Below are 20,035 nucleotides of genomic sequence, written 5' to 3' on the forward strand. Positions count from 1 at the left end.
TTGAAATGTATTTCTGTTTTTAATGACTGTTTTAAAGCTAAAGAAGAAATCAAGAAAATTTAAAAAAAAAGAAGGTATTCTAAAATAGACCATTTTGAATATACATTGCCACATTATAATGATCATGCAATTTGAGCTAACAGTCTGGAAACAGGATTAGTCGTAACTTCTATAACCTCCTCGGGATTCTGACATGTGTTTGAGAGTATATGCAGTCATATATATAACTAAGGCTGGAATCTGTGAATGGTCAAATTTGGTATCCATAGGGACGGATGTTTAAAGGAACTGCCTGGACGGTTACATGTGTAACAGAAGTTGTGTCAAACACACAATGTTGGTACAAACGGCCATTCCCCAGACCCCACGTTACAAAAGCCATTATGAGGTCATATTGATACTGGTGTCTGATGTCCAGTTGCTTGAAAACAAGGAAACTTAGTTATAACAAACCTCACCCAAAGTTGAATTGTGTCTCAGCAAGCCATTCAATAAACGGTAGACATCTGACAAAACCGTGTAACCCCACAGGGGTCTTGCCTGTCCGCTCCCTGAGTGCAGGGCTGGAAAGTGAAAGATGCCAGGTGAGCCCAGGGCCTTGGAGACACAGATGCTGGGTGTGTCTCGGTGTCAGGTCTGTGAATCTTTTTTTTTTTTTTTTTTTAATTTTTTATACCTTGGTATTTTCCCATATTTTGTTTTTAATTATTTATTTATTTATTTTTGGCTGTGTTGGGTCTTCGTTTCTGTGCGAGGGCCCTCTCCAGTTGCGGCAAGTGGGGGCCACTCCTCATCGCGGTGCGCAGGCCTCTCACTATCGCGGCCTCTCTTGTTGCGGAGCACAGGCTCCAGACGCGCAGGCTCAGTAGCTGTGGCTCACGGGCCCAGTTGCTCCGCGGCATGTGGGATCTTCCCAGACCAGGGCTCGAACCCGTGTCCCCTGCATTGGCAGGCAGACTCTCAACCACCGCGCCACCACGGAAGCCCAGGTCTGTGAATCTTATTAAACGTGCACGTTGTCACAACCCCACCCAGACCTGCTGACTGAGCACTTCGGGACGGGGGAGGAGAGCATGGGTTTTGATGGACAGAAGGTTTTGAGAGTCATGGCTAGATATACAGACTCCATAAGCGATACCCTCAACCTACCCGTCCCTCCTCAGGGAAGGTCCATGAAGTTCCTATCGTGCATCTGCAGCAGGGAACCCGCAGATGAAAAGCTCGTGCCTCTCCCTGTGCTTTGCCTGGTCCAGGGGCAGTGGGGAGGAGACGGGTGAAGAACTGAATTCAGATGCTCATCACCTTTAGCGACGGCATTAGTGAAAGTGGTTAAATGAAACGGGACAGATGCTTTGCATTCAGTTTTGCGATGTCCCACATGGATCTCGGGGGAAAGCAGCTCCAGCACATGCTGTGCTTCTGGCCCCTGGGCTGCCTGCAGTCTCTCGTCTTCATTGCCTGCCTCTGTGTTCTCTTGTGAGGAATCTGACCCCTTAGAGGGCCCTGGAGTCCGGGCTATGCTTGTTCTTAGGCTGGTTGTTGCCAAGGGCACGTCTCTGAATGACTTCACCCCACTGTGCCCCCAGGAAGCCCCAAGGTGTGGAGGGAATGGCCAGCTGGGAGCCCAGCAGTCCTGGCTGCCACCCTTGTTCAGGTCACACACCTGGAGCCTCAGGTTTGTTTAATTTTCTAAATACTTGACTGATGTATAATTCACATAAGAAAACCTCACTGCTTCCAGTGAACAATTCAGTGATATTTTAGTTAACGTACGGCGCTGTGCAACCATCTCCACGATCCAGTTTTAGACCGTTCCCATCACCCCAGAGAGAACCCTTGTGCCCAGCAGTCACGCCCTGTTCCCACCCCAGCCTGGCAACCCCCAGCTCTGCTTCCTGCCTCTGTAGCTTAGCCTTCTCTGGACATTTCAGAGAAATGGAATCATACGAAATGATATGGCTTCCTCCACTCCACATACTGTTTTTGGATTCATCCATGTTTATCCATACTGCATCCCTTTTCACAGCACAAGGGTGTTCCATTGTAAGGATGTACCACATTTTGTTTATCCATTCACTCGCTGATGGACGTTTGGGTTATGAGGACCTCAGTTTCTTTATCTACAGAAATGTAGCTGCTGGTTCCTACCTTGCAATTCTGTTCTGAGGATTATTGGTAATAAGATGGTATCCAGTCCCTGGGACAGAGGCAGGGGCATGATAGGCAATCAGTAAATGAATGCCATCAATATTAATATGATTAACAGAAATAGGAGGTCAGGATCCTAGAACGTGGAGCTTAAAGGGCACTGTTGTGAGAGACTAGATATCACACCAAAACCAGTGCGGAAGAGAAGTATCCCCAGTGGCACAATGAAATAGCAACAACAGCTGACTCATGAGCTAAGTGTCAACTTGATGAGCTCGTAACAGAATTCACCTAGAGCCAGCAGCTTGCCGACGCCGGGGGGACGGGTGCCTGGATCACCCACTGGGATGGATTGAGTGTGTGCGGAAAAACTTGGTTGATTTCAGGAATGGCTAGTAGATGCAAGTGACAACACCCCGGGGACCCACGGCCTCTGATGAGAAACACGTGTGCCGGCCCCGCCTCGCGACTCTGGCCGACTTCTCTGCCCTGACCACGCAGCGATGGCTGTCCAGCTCTGCTGTGACCCTCCCGAGCTGCCATTGGCCTTTTGGTCTTGGTTTCCCAACCTGCACAAAGTCCTGCACACACTTTACTTCCTCTCTCTGCAGCTTTCCATGTGCAGCCCTCAATCTCCAAAATATCTACTGGGATCTTGATTGACATCATTAAAATATCTTTTTTTTTTGGCCACCTTTGAAGTGTATATATTTCATCTGCACCAGATGACCTGGGAAATAGTGGTAGGTTTTTCCTCTATTTACAAAGATAGGAGCTAGGTCTCAGGACACATGCGCATGCGCACGCCCACACACGCACTCACCCTCTGAAGAGAGGCAGAGTCAGGACTTGAACCCGAGCTTTGGCCTCAGGAGCCACCACTGGCCGTTGCATCGCTGCAGCACGTGTCACAAGGCTGGGTTTAACATCTGCTCTGCCCTTAAGAGCAACACAATGGCGAGCAAGTCCCCACAGCTCACGCTGTCACTCCAAACGGAAAGGTAAGGAGGAGCCAGGCCGGTGGAGGGTGCAGCAGAGGCGTCCGGAGCCCCCCGGGGGGCGGCAGGAGCACAGCCCGGAAGGAAACTGACGCAAGCCAGAGGGGAAGGCTCCAGGAATTGTGTTCTCAAACCAAGGGATGCAATGGCAGGGTTGTAAGTAGTTAGTCATCTGATTTATGCTTCTTTTTCCCCCCCAAAAAGTAGAGGAAACATTAGAAGGAGGGCAAGAGTGGAAGCGGCAGATAGTAAGCATAGCCCTCTGGGGGAGAAGGTGGAGGCGGGATGCAAGCATGAGCCCAGAAGCTTCGCGTGTCCCCTCTACCAGATGGGCTGGAAGAGATTTCCCAGGGCGTTTGCCCAATTTGATCAAGGCCCTGCTGAATCAGTATTAATATTATTAGTGGGTGAATCCATCACAAGCGGCTATTTTGCAGAGAACGTGAGCTGATGCCGTGTAGGGCCACAGGGCCGCTGCCGTGGCTGTTCCTCTGCCCGGCCCACAGCCTTCCCTCTGGAATCCGCACAGCCAAGTCCCAAAACCTCTATGGTTTTGAACAAATGTATAATGACATGTATCCATCATTATAATACCATATAAAAGAGCTTCACCACCTTAAAAATCCTCTGTGCTCTGCCTATTCACACCTTCTGCCCCACTAACCCCTGGTAACCACTGTTGTGTTGGGTTTTTTTTCTTTTTCTTTTCTCCATAGTTTCGCCTTTTCCAGAATGTCATATCGTTCACATCGTACAGTATGTAGCCTTTTCAGATTGGCATCTTTTACTTATTATTTTTTTTAAATTAATTAATTAATGAATTTATTTATTTATGACTGTGTTGGGTCTTCGTCTCTGTGCGAGGGCTTTCTCTAGTTGCGGCGAGCGGGGGCCACTCTTCATCGCGGTGCGCGGGCCTCTCACTATCGCGGCCTCTCCCGTTGCGGAGCACAGGCTCCAGACGCGCAGGCTCAGTAGTTGTGGCACACGGGCGTAGTTGCTCCGCGGCACGTGGGATCTTCCCAGACCAGGGCTCGAACCCGTGTCCCCTGCATTGGCAGGCGGATTCTCAACCACTGCGCCACCAGGGAAGCCCTTACTTATTAATATGCATTTAAGCTTCCTCCCTGTCTTTTCATGGCTTGGTAGCTCATTTACTAATGAGTAATATTCCATTGGCCGGATGCACCACAGTATTTATCCATTTACCTTCTGAAGGACATCATGGTTGTGTCCAAGTTTTAGCAACTATGAAGCTGCTATAAACATCCTTGTGCAGGTTTTGATGTGGATATAAGGTTTTCAGCTCTTTAAGATAAATACCAAAGAGTACAATTGCTGGGTCTTATAGTGAAAGTTTGTTTAGTTTTATAATAAACCTCCAAAATGTTTTCCGAAGTGGCTGCACCATTCTGGATTCCCACCAGCAATGAGTGAAAATTCCTGTTGCTCCACATCCTCAGCAGTATTTCACATTGTTGGTTTGGTAATTCTACTAGGTTTATAGTGGTATCTCATTGTTTTAACATATGATGACATATGATGTGGAACATCTTTTCATATGCTTATTTACCATCAGTATATCTTCTTTGGTGAGAGACTGTTAATGCCTTTGGCTTATTTTTAAAATGAGTTGTTTTCTTATTGCTGAGTTTTAAGAGTTCTTTGTGCATTTTGGATAACAGGCCTTTATCAGGTATGTCTTTTGCAAATTTTTTTTTTCCCATTCAGTGGCTTGTCTTCTCATTGTCTTGACAGTGCCTTTCACAGAGCAGAAATTTTAAGTTTCAGTGAAGTCCAGCTTATCAATTCCTTCTTTCATGGATCCTTCTGGTATTGTATCCAAAAAGTCATTGTCAAACGCAAGGTCATCTAGAGTTTCTCCTGTGTTATCTTCTAGGAGTTTATAGTTTTGCATTTTACATTTAGTTCTGTGATCCATTTTGAGTTAAATTTATGTGAAGGGTGTAATGTCTGTGTCTAGATTTCATTTTTTCACATGTGGATGTCCAGTTGTTCCAGCACCATTTGTTGGAAAGACTATCTTTACTCCATTGTCTTGCCTTTGCTCCTTTGCCAAAGATCAGTTGACTGTATTTGTGTCTGTATCTATTTCTGGACTGTCTATTCTGTTTGTCTATTCATTCTCCAGAACCACACTGTCTTGGTTACTGCAGATTTATAGCGAGTCAGGAAGTTTAGTAGTGTCATTCCTAAGACTTTGTTCTTCTCTCTCAATATCGAGTTGGCTGTTCTGGGGCATTTGACTCTCCCTATAAACTTTATAACCAGTTTGTTGATATTCACAAAATAATTTGCTAGAATTTTGATCGGGATTGCATTAAATCTATAGATCGAGTTGGGAAGAACTGACACACTGAATTTTAACTTTTTATGATTTACATTTTATTACATCAATTGTTTACTACCTGTCCCCCACCCCCCAACTCCAGGATGGAATTTAAGCTTCACAAGGGAAGCTGTGTTTGTCTGTTTTGTCCATTGTTGTATCTGGATTGACAAGAAGAGCACCCAGCTCATAATAGGCAATTAATGAATATTCACTGAATGCATGAATGAATGAACGAACATGCTACACATTCCCTGGATGAGAGGAACTGTGAATTTCCTCCACTATGGGATCAAATTCATGTCTAAATGTTGCACAACTCTGTAAATGAATCTACTGAATATTAGAGTGTTTAATCCATGGTGTTCTGATTATATTAGGTAGCAGCAATATATTCAGTGCCTTGACTAGATGACTGTTTGCTTAAACATTTCTCTTTGTGTCTTGGGAATGTGCAGAGAGATATAGGATCTGAGAATTTAAGTTCGAACCATTCTTAGTTCAGATATTTTTGTGTCAACCAAAGGCAATCTTACTAAGCAATCAGTCTAGGACAACATGTTCTGATTTTTTAGCTGGCACAGTTTTATCAACACACTAGTGGATGTGATTTATAAGAATGTTCCTATGTGATATATACTATTTATTATGGACAAATACCACAGCCATGAATTTAGCAAACTAGTCTTAAGAGTTAAGCTCCCAAAGATTTGTTAATTACCAGTTGTTCTAGAGCACTGTTCTTCCGTAAAACTTTGTGCCGTAATAGAAATATCCGTGCTGTCCAGTACGGGAGCAACTAGTCATGTGTGGCTATTGAGCAATGTCAAGACTAAATTTTTAACTTTATTTGATATTAATTTAAACTTGAATCCCCATGTGTGACTCCTGAGCGGTTGGAGGACTGAATTTTTAATTTTCTTCAGTGTTAATTAAAATTAGTGACCACCATTTTGAACAGCACACATCGAGAAGTTTTCCTCTAACAGAGATTTAAATCCTTGTCATAGATTGACCTGAAAGATGTCATAACATTGAAAAGCTCAAAAAAAAATTTACTAATGAAAAATAAGAATACACACTGCAATGATATTTAAGCTCCAAGAGAAATTTGATCTCCCTTTATAAATAACTGCCATGTCCCATTAGGTTATCTATGTTCTTGACTTTTTTCACATTCATTGTTTTTTCATGAGGTCTTCCCATTTCAGTCCAAAAACCAGATCTTGGCTTTATTAGACTTTTTCAGCTTAATAAGCACATTCTTTTACTACTTACTGATTCGTTTATTCTGAATTTATTTTTTAATAAGTCCTTTATGGTTTCTAGGTGGTCATTCATTGCATTTTTAAAAACCTTTTGGGTTAATACTTGGTTGGTTTGTTTTCTTTATTTTTTAAAATTTCTCTAAGTGCAGCATGAGTACATCTCACCATTTTTAAAGAAGCAGCTTTTGGTTTCTTTGTTTTTCCTCTATCGATTTCCTGTTTTCTATTTTATTGATTTATGCTCTAATTCTTATTATTTCTTTTCTTCTGCTTATATTACACTTAATTCAACCTTCTATTTCTAGTTTCCTATGTTGGAAACTTAGATTATTGATTTTAGATTTTTCTTCTTTTCTAATATCTGCATTTAGTATTATAAATTACCCTCTTAGCATTTCATTGCATCCTACAAATTTTGATAAGTTGTGTTTTCATTTTAATTTAGTCCAAAATATCTTAAAATTTCTCTTGAATTTCTTTTTGGCCCGTGTGTTATTCAGAAGTGTGTGGTCTAATCTCTACTTATTTGGGGATTTTCCAGCTATCTTGTTTGTTATTGATTTCTAATGTAACTCTGTTGTAGTCTGAGAGCAGAGATTGTATAATTTCTATTCTTTTAAACTTGTTAAAGTGTGTTTTATGGCCCAGACTGTGGTCTATCTGGATGAATGTCCTAAGCAAGCTTGAGAAAACAGTGTATTCTGCTACTGTTGGATGAAGTAATCTACAGATGTCAATTATATCCAGTTGACTGATGGCATTGTTGAGGTCAACTATGTCCTTAATGATTTTCTGCCTGCTGAATCTGTCTATTTCTGAGAGGGGAGTGATGAAGTCTCCAACTACGATAGTGGATTCATCTGTTTCTCCTTTCCGTTCTATCAGACTTCACTTCATGTCGTTTGGCACTCTGTTGTTAGGTACATACGTGTTAAGAATTGTTGTGTCTTCTTAGAGCGCTGACTCCTTTTATTGTTATTTAATGCCCCTCAATCCCTGATAACTTTCCTTACTTTGACGTCTGCTCTATCTGAAATTAATATAGCTACTTTTGCTTTCTTTTGATTAGTGTTTTCATGGTATAGTTTTGCACCCATTTACTTTTAATTTATACGTGTCTTTATACTTAAAGTGGGTTTCTTGTAGACAGTGTATAGTTGGGTCATGTTTTCTGATCTATGACAATCTCTTTTAATTGGTGCATTGGACCACTGACATTCAAAGTCGATGTAATTGAATTAACATCTACTATATGTGTTACTGGTTTTTATTTGTTACCCATGTTCGTTATTCCTGTTTTTGCCTTGTACTCTTTTTCTGCCTTTTGTGGTTTGAATTTAACATTTTATATTGTTGTATTTTCTTTCCTTCTTTAGAATATCAGTTCTACTTCTTCTTTTCTTTTTTTCACTTTTTTAGCCCAAGAGCTTGCAATATACATTTACAACTAGTTCAAGTTCACTCTCAACCCCCACCGGCATTGCTGTTATTCTCCAGGTGTACATGGTGGTAGAGAAACAACATGGTGTGCTGACAACAGTGTGTAAATCTGAGTAATTCTGAATTTTAATCTTAGCTACCCCACTTCCTAGCTCTACGATGTTGGGCAAATGTATGTGTTTAATGTCCCATTCCTTTAAATGGGAATATTAATTCTCACTTCATATGTTTGTTATTAGAATAAGAATAATAAATAGAGCAAAACACCTAGCGTATTACCTGCCACATAGATGGCGCCCAAGACAAAGTAACTATAAAAGTTCTATAAAAGTTGCATCTGTCTTGTGTTTTAGAAACATCACTGAGGAGACTAGAATGAGTAGAATATTCCCAATACAAATCACACTTTTGGAGAAATGACTAAGAAGTACAGTAAAAATGAAATGAATTAAGAATTGAAATGCCTGTTTCTTCTAATGAGCTGGATCACTTTTTCACAGTGTTGATTGACACTGGTGGTGTCACTCGAGACAAGCTTGCAACCAGTTCAGTGGGGAATCCCTTACGCAGCAGGAAGGAATCTCATACACTGCCCAACCAGGCTCATCTCTTCCTAATTACATTTTATTTTTTGATTCATGCAACTTTTATAGAGAGCCTTTCTAAATAGATATACATTAATAAAGATCTATCAGCGTTGAAGTGTGAATAGCAACAAATATAATACAGGAAACATCCTACCTTCAAGCTTCAACACTTTCTTACATTGCTCAGAACCAGCATTTTTTCTTTTATTTTTTATTGAAGTATAGTTGCTGTACAATGTTATATGTTACAAGTGTACGGTATAGTGATTCACAATTTTTAAAAGTTACACTTCATTTATAGTTATAGAATATTGGCTATATTCCCCATGTTGTACAATATATCCTTGTAGCTTATTTTATACCTAACATCATAGTCTGTACCTCTTAATCCCCTACCCCTCGATTGTTCCTCCCCCCTTTCCTCTCCCCACTGGTAAATACTACTTTGTTCTCTGTATCTGTGAGTCTGAGAAACAGCACTTTCTCATCACTGACAGGGCACCCACTCTTTCTCTCCTTATAAATGCAGTACAAGTGTTGAGTTTCCCAATGTCAAATGATTTACAGAACTGGCGATGAGAGATGCAGGTGTCTGGAGAGCTCCCCTGCAACGCCTGGGAGACGCTGGCCTTTTCTGAAGCCTGGTTAATAATCCACCCAGCTTACCTCCCGGTGGTTACTGTGGGCAGGTGTACACCAGACATTTTATGAGCTACTAAGTAAATATTCTCGATTCAGTAAAGAAAAGCTTTGATAAGAAGAAAACATTAATCTTCCACAATTTACCTAATCATTTAAATAAGCCTGCAAACTAATAATGCAGCAAGATTTATTGCAAGATTAATGCAGCAAGGAAAAAGGAGTAACTTTTTTCTTGTATTTTTCAGTATGTATTGCTTATAGAGGAATATCAAAATATCAGTCTTATCAGTTATTTCGTTCTATGTAGTTAATGAAATAGGGGATTATTTAAATACAGAATACTCAGCAGCTCAGACTAAATTATAAATGAAACAAGCATAAACACTTGACTACTTTGTTAGTGAAAATTCAGAAGTCTTCCAGAGGCAGTTAGTTCTCTCTTGCCTGCGGATCTGGTCCTCTGGGCCACCCAGGATGTAGCCTTAAACCCAGGGGAAAGCGGGAGGTGGTTTTGAATCTGGAACAGCTGCCGTAGAACACAAGTGTTTTAGGGGAGGAAGCCAGAAAGCCTGAGGCAGCAGGCCAGAAGCAAAGCTGTGTTTGGGGTGATGGTGTTGGGATACACCCACACACGGGCTTCAGAGGGATCTCGTACTGTAGAGTGAAAAATCCCCCAGAAACACCTTGCATTACAGAAGGGAATCACAGATCATCAGGGTGAAGTATGATATTTTACACTCTTTGTTTCATTAATGCAGCAAATATTTTTGCTTCTGGAGGCCATGTATTTTAAATATATATTATTGTTAAGTCTTACAATCTCGTGGCAAGCAGCTGCCTTTGTATCCACTCCCTAGAGGACAAAACAGCACAGAGGGGTTGAGTAAATCATCCGAAGTCAAAAAGATCATGTTAAAAACGGGTAATAAATGCTGGGTGTCTGACTCATCGGTCTGTTCTCTGCGAGTCCACCCAGTTTCACACCAGAGATGCTGAACATCATCTCCTCTAGTGAACCCACAGGAGCTGATCATCTTTTCAGGGTGATTTGAAAAGCAAGGGATTGTTTGCATATCAGAAAAGATTTTTTTAAAAGCAAAAGTTACTATTTTTTTTCAGTTTAACATTTCAACTAGTTACCTTAAGTAGTGTGCAAAACCTCTCTGGGGAGTGTTACCACACAAGGTTGAACATATCCATGATTGCTCATGCGACTCCTGGGTTAGTTTAATTGCCAAAAGGATGAAACCCAACTGGCTTTAGCTATTATTTAATTCCATCCTAGGCTCTTCCTTGATAGAACTGCAGACTTTAAAATATTGTCTCTCCTAGTTTAGTTGGTAGAGTTCTAGGCCAAAAAGATTCCCAGGGCATCCATAGAGATCACCAGTGAGAGCCCCCCACCTCCTCCTCCTCCTCCACCTCAATCCAGAGCATAAATTCCAAGTATTTCACCTTTCCTCTGCTAGCTGGCATTTGGGCCCCGGGAGGTCTGCACCCCATGGGGCTGATGGCTTCATTGATAGTTTACCAAGTTTACCTTCTCTTACCTCTTTCCCACCAGCAGGAACACCATGGCCAATGCTTAATCTCTGAATGTGCGGTAAGCCTGGTCGCCCCTCTCTTTTCTATCTCCACCCCCAAGCCTCCTGTCCCTGAGAGGTGTATTTGGCCCTTTCCCAAGATCTCAGAAGTGCTTCTCCATGTCTGTCATCCTACACTGTGCAAATATTCAGACCCGTGCAGGACAACTCAGTCCACCACAGAACTTTATTTGGTGCACAGCGATGGGCATTGAGCCCCTCCAGATGAGAATCAGACTCAGGCTCCTAAATCAGAGGCACTCTTAGAACAGGCAACCAAGCATCAGTGTCTTTGAATACCCAATAAGGGTCTAATCAGTGTCCTAAATTATAAAAATAACTTGGAAAAAATCAGCACACATATAAATACTGTACTGGAGAGTTCTAAATGATAGCTGGATAGTTCTGTAGGAGTAATTCTTTGTATTCTAAAATTATAAAGGTATTTTAAACCATTTAGAAGGATTTTAAAAATTAATCTGTAATCCCATGATCCAGCAATGCCATTGACATTTTTTTAAAGAAAGGATGCACATAGAGTTTAAAAACTTGAGTAGTGCCTAAGGATGTAAAAATGGAAGTGGAATCCCCCTCTTGCATCCCTTTTCCTCGATTTCCTCTCCCTGAACATAACCAGCATCAACAATTTCTCATCAGTCCTTCTAGGAAAATTCTTTAAGTGTAGATGCACACTTTTAAAAATGAACACATTTGGAATCCCACTATATACTTTATTATACACTTTCAAAAAAATAACAACTTCTGGGACCCCTACAGTATAAGCCTTAAACTTACAGGTTTTTAATTTATTCTGATTTTGTTCCAATCCTTATACTTTGTTTCCCAGGTGACCTTGAAAATGTTATTTAATCAGCCTGATTCTCTATTTCCTCATCCATAAAAGGAGGAGCATAATGATACCTACCTCACAGAATTGCTGTGAGTGATAAACAAGGTGTAATATAGAAAATGTTGGCCATAGTCTTAGGAGCTCACACACACACACAAAAATGTTTAGTTAAGATTATTATCAGGACATAATTAGCTGGCCTTTTTAAATCATTATGTTCTTGCCAAATATATAAATGTACTTTTAAAGATTACCTTGAATTAATTGGTAAACATTTAAATTATTTCCTGTTTTAATTATTTTTTCATTTTGTTTGTATTTTTTATGCTATTACAAACAATGATTCAATTATACATTCACAAATACTTATCAATATTGGGGAAGTGCCTACAAGAAGTATTTGGCAAGAATTCTAAAAGGGTAAAATCCTAGAGTTGAATTATACATTTTCAATGTTGATAGATGTGGCAGGTCTGGCCCCAGTTTACCCTTTCCCAGTGTCACTGCCTGTTTGTTCCCATTTCTCCTAACAATTATCAAGTTTGAAAAATACTTGTCACTCTAAAAGGCAAGTCTCTCAATTTTCTCTCCTTTAAGATATTTTTGTCATTGTTTGTGCTTTCATTGTCTGTTATGCTGTACAGACAGTTTTTGTGTTTTTATAATCAGTTCTTTCCTATTTCCCAATTACTTTGCTTAGAAAGACCTCCCTGATTCCCTAAGAAATTCCTTGTGCTTTCTTCTGGATTAATTTTGTCAAGTTACACTTTTATAGAAAGTGTCACATTGTATTCAAGTCTGAATAGAGTTTTGCTACTTACTATATTAGGATTATAATTTTCTGTCTTTATTTGGGAACTCCCCTCACCACCTCCACCCATATTAATATCTAGGGTTGTGTGCTTTCTTCTCCATTTTTTGCTTTAAAGGACCTGAACTTAGTATGTTGTGCGCTCTCTTTGCTCCTGGAGTCGAGTCAGGACACCTCCACACCAGTGTCTCTGCAAGGGTGCGGGTGGGGAAAGGGCTCAAGAGTGGGGCTGTCCCATCCCTAATTCTCAGCCCCCTGTGCGACCCCTTTCAACGTGTGCTCTCAGTGGCGGGAACGGCACGTTTGTGAGCAGATAACACAACAGTGATGCGCATTTCTTTCTCCCTCTCCATTTTGCAGTCAGGCATGATAAGAACCCAGGAAGCGGACTACTTCTTGAAGCCCCTCCCTTCACACCTGGCAGGGAGCCCCAAGGACTCTGCGGGGGGTGGGCCTCCCTCCCACATCCTGTACAAAAGATCCACCGAGCCTCGGGATCCGGGGTCCCACCAGGTCGCGATGATGGAGAGAAATTGGCGGCCGGAAAACCGCCACCTCTTACACCACGAAGATCAACCCCCGCGCGGCGGCTTCAGCCTCAGGCACCCACAGAAGCTGCATTTCTGCGGAAGACGCAAGAAATGTATGTAAGGGAGATTCTTTTTAGTATTTAACGATTTGGACATTTCTGTAAGCCGACGGAGTATTTTTAATTTTCTTCAAAGTAGTCTGCCCTAGAGGTGAAATTTGTTGACTACCTTTGCTAAATTTAAGTGATGATTCCAAAGCAAACCCATCAACTGTATGTTCAGTTTAAAACATCTCTCCCTGGTAGATGCATAGATAATGGTAGATGTTTTTTGTTTGTTTGTTTGTTTGTTTTTAAAGAGCTGTTCCCTGGGCAGATTAAATGACAAGGTGCTCAGAAATGCAGAATCCACCAGAGGTCTTCAAAAGAACCCTGGCATGTCTGCCCGGTAATTCTGTATTTTTGAGGTCTAGATTTATTAAAGCTCACATGCTTTTCCTGCTGAGGTGATTTGTCCCTATGCAGGTTTATATACTTCACTCACCACGTCAGAAGACAGAGTATGCATGACAAAATTTATCTGCAATTTATCACCAAGGCTTTATCGAAGTTCTTTTTGTTTGTGTCATGAACTTTTAAGAATAGATGTGATATTTACATTTTATGTAGGAACGTCTCACAAACTCAGGAACAGGAGTTCAGTGTTTTCTGGACTTTTCCTGACTTCCTTCGGCTTTCCCCTCAAGCATTGCTTTATTTAGCAAACCTTCCCCAAGGAGCCTCTGGAAAGCCCATCCTTCTCTGCGGCTTGGTTTCGTTAGCTGCTAGACCCAGCACCCTCAAATAGAGGTGGGCATGTGCAGGGTCTCCGTAAATATTATGGAGAAGAGAGGATGACCCAGAATCACTTGGCATCTTCGATAAAAGAACAAGTACCGTTGACCTGTCAGCACCTGTGCGTCATCTGAACTCATATCGTCCTGCAACTAAGTCTCAGGCTACCTTCAAATGGACTTGAAAAACTCAAGCCAAATTACTAAGAGTGAGCTCGGTCTTAGGGGCACAGAGAGAGGGAACGGGAGGCTGAGGAGGTCGGGGAAGACAGGCTGAGCGGGCATCAGAGCAGGGCACACTGCCCAGCAACAGCTTCCTGAGTCTGCGCAGACGGGGAGAAGCTGGGGGAGGCGGTGGGGGCGGGGCCAGGCAGAGATGGGCGGGGCCAGGCAGAAGTGGGGCGGGGCCAGGCAGAAGTGGGGCGGGACCAGGCAGGTCGGAGCAGGGCCAGGCAGAGCGGGACCGAGGGGAGGGACTCAGGCACAGACAAGGTCAGAGCCAGGATGGTGCTCACGGGGCTCCTGGTGAGGGTGTAGTCAGAGTAGGACAGATTCCGTGTGTTGGGGACAGAAAGATGACCAAGCACCTGGATCCAGGCAGGAAAGATGGGCAGGGCTGTCTTCACCTCTTTGACAGGCCACACCAGGGCCTGAAGCACATGTTGCAGTGTCTCTGATCAATCCAGCAGAGATGACCATCCTGGAATGAATATGACCCTTTCATTCTTATCTGGAGGTGATCAGAGTCATTCAGGCCAGTAGCCCTAAGGCACAGTTGTGCATACAGGGCAGTACGATTATTCTGTTTGTTGCGGCTGTGTGTGCACGTGTGTGTGTGCATGCGTGCACATGTGTAGGTGTATTTGCTTCCACAGACGTTTCAGAATCTCAGTAGAGGGGGTTGGTTCGTGAGAGGCAGTTATTTGAAAAAGATACTAAACTGTACAATAAGGTTTGTGTTTGGAAAGTGGAAAGAAGTAGCCACTGTTCTCATAATAAAACTAGAAAAAAAGAAGTGCCACAAAAACGCCACTTGCTGGTGGGCGACATCAGTGGTCGATCTGGTGCTGTTTGACTTGCCACAGGTTCTGTCCCCTCCTGCTGGGCACATGGCGGTTCCTGAGTGACTGGGGGCCCTATCTAGCAGAATGGACACACAGCACCTCCAGGATGAGCATTTAATTCTCGGGACTCAGTTACTTGTGCAGGATAGTTCCATGTTGTCCATGAGGCTTTGGGCTTCCCTGGAGGAATCCTGATCTTCTGTCTCAGTGGGGTTCACACTACAAAGATTCTTCCCTAGAGTTCAGAGAATGAGAGATTTTTCTGTGTGTTTAGGCGTCTCTCTGTGGAAACGGGCAGACAAAAGCAGATTGATTTGCTTAAAATCAATAGTGATTCTGAACCTCAGACTCATGAGTTAGCTTGCTACTTCTAGCTACAGGCTTCACGTGTGGGTTTTGAGCTGGGACTCACGTGTTTGGGAAGATGCTGCACGACCATACTGAGGGGGGAGTGACTTGTTTTGAGGGGCTTGCCAGAGCCCTGGCTAGTAAGATCACCCCCCCTGGTGCTTCTGCCTCTGTTCCAATACTGGGGGCCTGGGAGGCTGCTGTGCTCCTATACTGTGTCCATTTGCACCCTGTACCTATGGGAATTAAGACTAAGGGCCCTGGGACCGCACTGCCAGATCTGAAATCCATTTCCAACACTTTCTAGGGAGGGATTGTGAGAAAGTTACGTTCATTCCCCATGCCTTCGTGGCCTCACTCCTACCCATGGCTGGTGTAGAGAATGAATGAGTTATACACAGACATCTCTTAGGGTGGGGATCACATCTGTGCATCAGTGTAAATGGTGCATGATGACTGCTTATTAACCTTTAGCCAGTGTAACTGTTATCCTCCGAAAGGTTCATCTAGGTTTGGAAGTATTTTAGCAGAGAGAGATAAAATGCAACGGACATGGGAATCAGTCAAACAAAAGAGCATCTTCTAGCAGCGTGTTCCATGAATAGAGTTGGCATAGCTTTTGAATTAGTGCCACCTAAATATGTAGATATTTTGAAGCCTACTTTCACCTGAAACCATTCTAACCACATTTTCTGAGGCATCCACTAAACCTAGTGATTTTTAACATAGTGTTAATTTACTGATTATTAATGCCAAAATTATTTTTAAATGGCTTACTCCAAGAGGACCGAGTATATTTTGTCTTTTCATTAAATTAGATAAATATTTGCAATACTTTCTAGGAAATGCAGCTCTGCAGTGAAGTGGATCTGTCTTGAGCAGTTTATAACCCATTGGAAATACTACAGACAAATGAGTTGTGTGTCTAGACATGGGACTCAACTTTAAAAACGATTAGGTCATTAAAAGTCTTCAAATAAGAACACAGTATAGGACAGCACTCCTTTTTGTACTTATTAGTTTCATTGTTTTGTCAATAACTCCTTTGCAGAGCCCTGTTGAACAGATCTTTATGTTCATAGGCTTTGAACATCATGCTTTTAGACGCTAAGAGTTCAGAGCCAAATTGATCTTCTTTTTGCTTTAAATCAGGACAAATTTATACAAAAGTCAATATAACAATGAATTCCATGACATGTAGACTATGCACACTTTACTTAAATGTAGTGTTCCACCTTAACACATGTTTTGCATCACAGTTTTAAGGGTTTTATGATTCATTTTATGAACATTCATTTTTAAAATCCATTTTCTTTAGCACGAGTTCCACCACTGGTTTTGCGTGACAACTTTACATTCATTTCCTCTCTGAACGCCCCCCTGTAGACATGCCCAAGCCTCCCAAGGAAGACCTTTACATCTTGCCTGATGAGTATAAGCCGTGCATAAGGCACAAGCGGTCCCTTCTGAAGTCCCATAGGAACGAAGAACTGAACGTGGAGACATTGGTGGTGGTTGACAAAAAGATGATGCAAAACCACGGCCATGAAAACATCACCACCTATGTACTGACAATACTCAATATGGTAGGAACGCCCTTCTTGTTGAAGTCACGTGTGTAATTCCACCTAATGTGGGGGGTGTGTGTGTGTTTTGCATCCTACATTTATTTGTGGATTTATGTCTTGTACACAAGAAATATTTTATCTGTGATAACTCCTTCACTTTTACTATGCGCCAATCAGAAGATCCTTTTTCAATCCTTCAGAGAATAAAATTCAGAGGATGAATAATTTGACTTTCTCTGTAAGCCAGTAACACATTTAAAGTTTACTGATGTCTTCATTTATCAGAAATCTGTAAGAGGATGCGGAGACATCTGAGTGCAGTAAATCTGCCCATCAGCATTATATGTGAGATTTTAGATGGCTGTATAGAAATACCCATCTTTTTAGGAATAGGAGTGTTCAAATATTGAATGTGCATTTTTCTATCGACAAGAACAAGGAACAGTACTCCCTTTAGAAGGTCGCTGCAGAGAAGATGTGACTGTGGCAGCTTTAGTCATTAATGAAGAGCGGAGCAAGGTGTCTAAGCCCCATTCCACCCAAGTGAGACCTGCATAACAGAAGACAAAGTATGGGGCCATCAAAGTGTATTTTAACATAGTTGTGATGACAATGTTTGAAAAATGTTTTATGTCCTACCTCTATAAACAGAGTGCCCCTAAATGTATTTCAACTTCCCATGATGTGGTGTGGTTGCTATTACTGTCCTCATTTTTGGTGGCCAGACCCTCGTGGTTTATGATCTCCCAGGGAACTGAGGGAGGAGGTGACACAGACTGCAGGTCTGTGACAGCCCCCACTGCAGGTCTCTGACTTGTGCAAGCGTTGCTTCTGTTCTGCAGAGCTTTTCCAGCATTTCTACACCCCGGTGCCAAATCATCTCCCTGCTGCTTCCCATGACTGTCGACTTGTCCTCGCTCATCACCCCATATGCCACTCGGATCACTCATTTTTACACTTGTTACCATCATCCCTAATGATGGTCACATCATACTTCCCTGATCACCTTCTTGCCACATTGTTTTCCCTCTCTTTCTTGTATCCTCTTGGTCTTTTCCCAAGAACTTCTCTTATGCTTCTGGAATATTTTGCTAGGACAGCTTCAGGAGGGCTCGCCTGTGTATCATCACTATGAGTTAAAAAATAAATTAAAAGAAACAAAAAGAAACCTCCTTATGTCTAATGAGGACACTTACCAACTAGGAGGCCTGGTAATAGGTGTTTGATAAGAGGTGGAACCTGCCTCCACAGACTTCATTATTTTACTTCCAGGCACCAACAGTAAGGATCCAACAATTGGTGTAATTGGCTGTTAGATATTCCCATACCTGTGTGTCTAGCAATGTAAGAAGCTTAACCTTGCTATGTCACTGGAGAACACAGGATTGGCCTTCAGCTGTGGACTCCAGGCTAAGGGCTGGGGGAAAAGGGTGCCATGTATAGGGACTGATGTGGATTACCTGTCCTTTTCAGGTGTCTGCTTTATTCAAAGATGGAACAATAGGAGGAAACATCAACATTGCCATTGTAGGTCTGATTCTTCTGGAAGAAGAACAGGTATTCTTTGAAACCAGTAGCTTTTTTCCCCTGGAAAATAAATGCAAAATAATGCCTTGTTTTCCTAAATATAATTGTTCTATGGATTCTTTACTTCTCTTTCCTCTGGGGACAGAAACGTTTTAATATTTTGTGCCTAATGCAATGAGTTTCTTGTCAGTTCCTGTAATGCTTATTTGGTTTTTTTGTGATTTTTGTGCAAAAGTAGTAAGAAATACTCATCTGATTGGCTAATAAGAAAATGGAATAGAAGAGCTACTTTAAATACCCTGTTGGAAATACACTAGGAATGCAAGGTGCAAAACTTGTCCTCAGCCACTGTGAGCTTTGAGGACGGAGATGAAGTGAGCCCTTTGGTCTTTTGCTAGAAGACTAACAATGTCCTGTAGCCCAGAAGTTAAATTGTACTGTGTGGCAGTGCACCGTTGTACTCTATTGCCTCCCAACTGCTGAGACTGACCTTCACCACCTTCAGTCTCGGGATTTTATTTTTATAGAGATTCTAGGATGTCAGGCACATTCCTCTCATTGCACACAAACCTCCAAATTATGCTGGATCTTGGGAGCAGTGGGGATAAGACTGTCTGTTGCCTTCATTTCAGAACCCTGTGTGAACACACAGAGGTACCCCTCCGTTCACAATAAGGACTCGTGTGAATATTCCATGGCAGAAGTAAGGGGAACGTCTTAGCCATAAAGGGCTCTCACTTGTATTTTGCCCCAAGCTGGTCATTGATTGGACCTGGGGGAGTAAACCCTGGGTCCTAGTCAGGCACACTGCGTCCAATTTCACCCTTGCTGACATCTTCACAGAGTCTCCTGTTAGCCACAGTTGTCTTGTTTATGAAACAAATGATTTTTAGATGAAATCTGAGATCATTTATGAGATCTAAGATGCCTTCAGATTTTCAGGTTCTGGGGTGCTGCCCTCTTTCCCTGCGGGATGGGGCATGCACGGGCAGACCTGCTTCTAGCCTGAAGAGTCAACATGATACAACTCCATTGTCTTTTGTGTGAGTGTGTCTGCAGAGGGGGTGCTGAACTAGCAGGGCTTCTCAGGTGACAGGTTAATTATTCTTTGTATTAAAACGTTTCACCTTGGAACTCATCCAAGCTGCAAAGAATAAGCGAGGTTATCGTTTGATCGTACACCTGTGTTAACTTTAATTAATGCAGTTTTCCTGGAAATCACCCGCTGAAGAATGTAAGGCATGTCCCAGGGTTGATGTACAGCATTTAGCTTGGGTGCATTTGACTCTCTGGAAAGACACAATAAACATTTAAGGAGAAAACATAGTCAGTGACTGAGAGACGCAATTTCAAAGCAACACTCTGGTCATGAAAGCTTTCAACAAGTTGTTGTCCTGAAATTGAGGTATTTAACCTGGTTTTCTCTGACCATCCTTAGGAAAATATAGCATACCTATAAATAGGCTTTAAAGAACTCATCTGCCTGCCA

At 42.2% G+C, this 20,035-nt stretch overlaps 1 protein-coding gene across 3 annotated transcripts in view; it reads left to right on the forward strand.

The window, feature by feature from the left end:
* Nucleotides 1-20,035, forward strand: part of ADAMTS16 (ADAM metallopeptidase with thrombospondin type 1 motif 16) — a 163,056-nt gene that overhangs the window by 27,012 nt on the left and 116,009 nt on the right. For all 3 annotated transcript variants that reach the window (XR_009502205.1, XM_059916071.1, XM_059916072.1), the window contains exons 4-6: nucleotides 13,038-13,320; nucleotides 16,838-17,037; nucleotides 18,493-18,576. Coding sequence is in view for 2 of the 3 variants with exons in the window: in XM_059916071.1 (XP_059772054.1) it covers nucleotides 13,038-13,320; nucleotides 16,838-17,037; nucleotides 18,493-18,576 (567 nt within the window). In the remaining variant the exon portion in view is untranslated. The remainder of the gene's footprint in view (nucleotides 1-13,037; nucleotides 13,321-16,837; nucleotides 17,038-18,492; nucleotides 18,577-20,035) is intronic.

This window comes from Balaenoptera ricei, chromosome 3, assembly GCF_028023285.1.
Source record: "Balaenoptera ricei isolate mBalRic1 chromosome 3, mBalRic1.hap2, whole genome shotgun sequence".
In the NCBI taxonomy this organism is placed as follows: domain Eukaryota; kingdom Metazoa; phylum Chordata; class Mammalia; order Artiodactyla; family Balaenopteridae; genus Balaenoptera; species Balaenoptera ricei.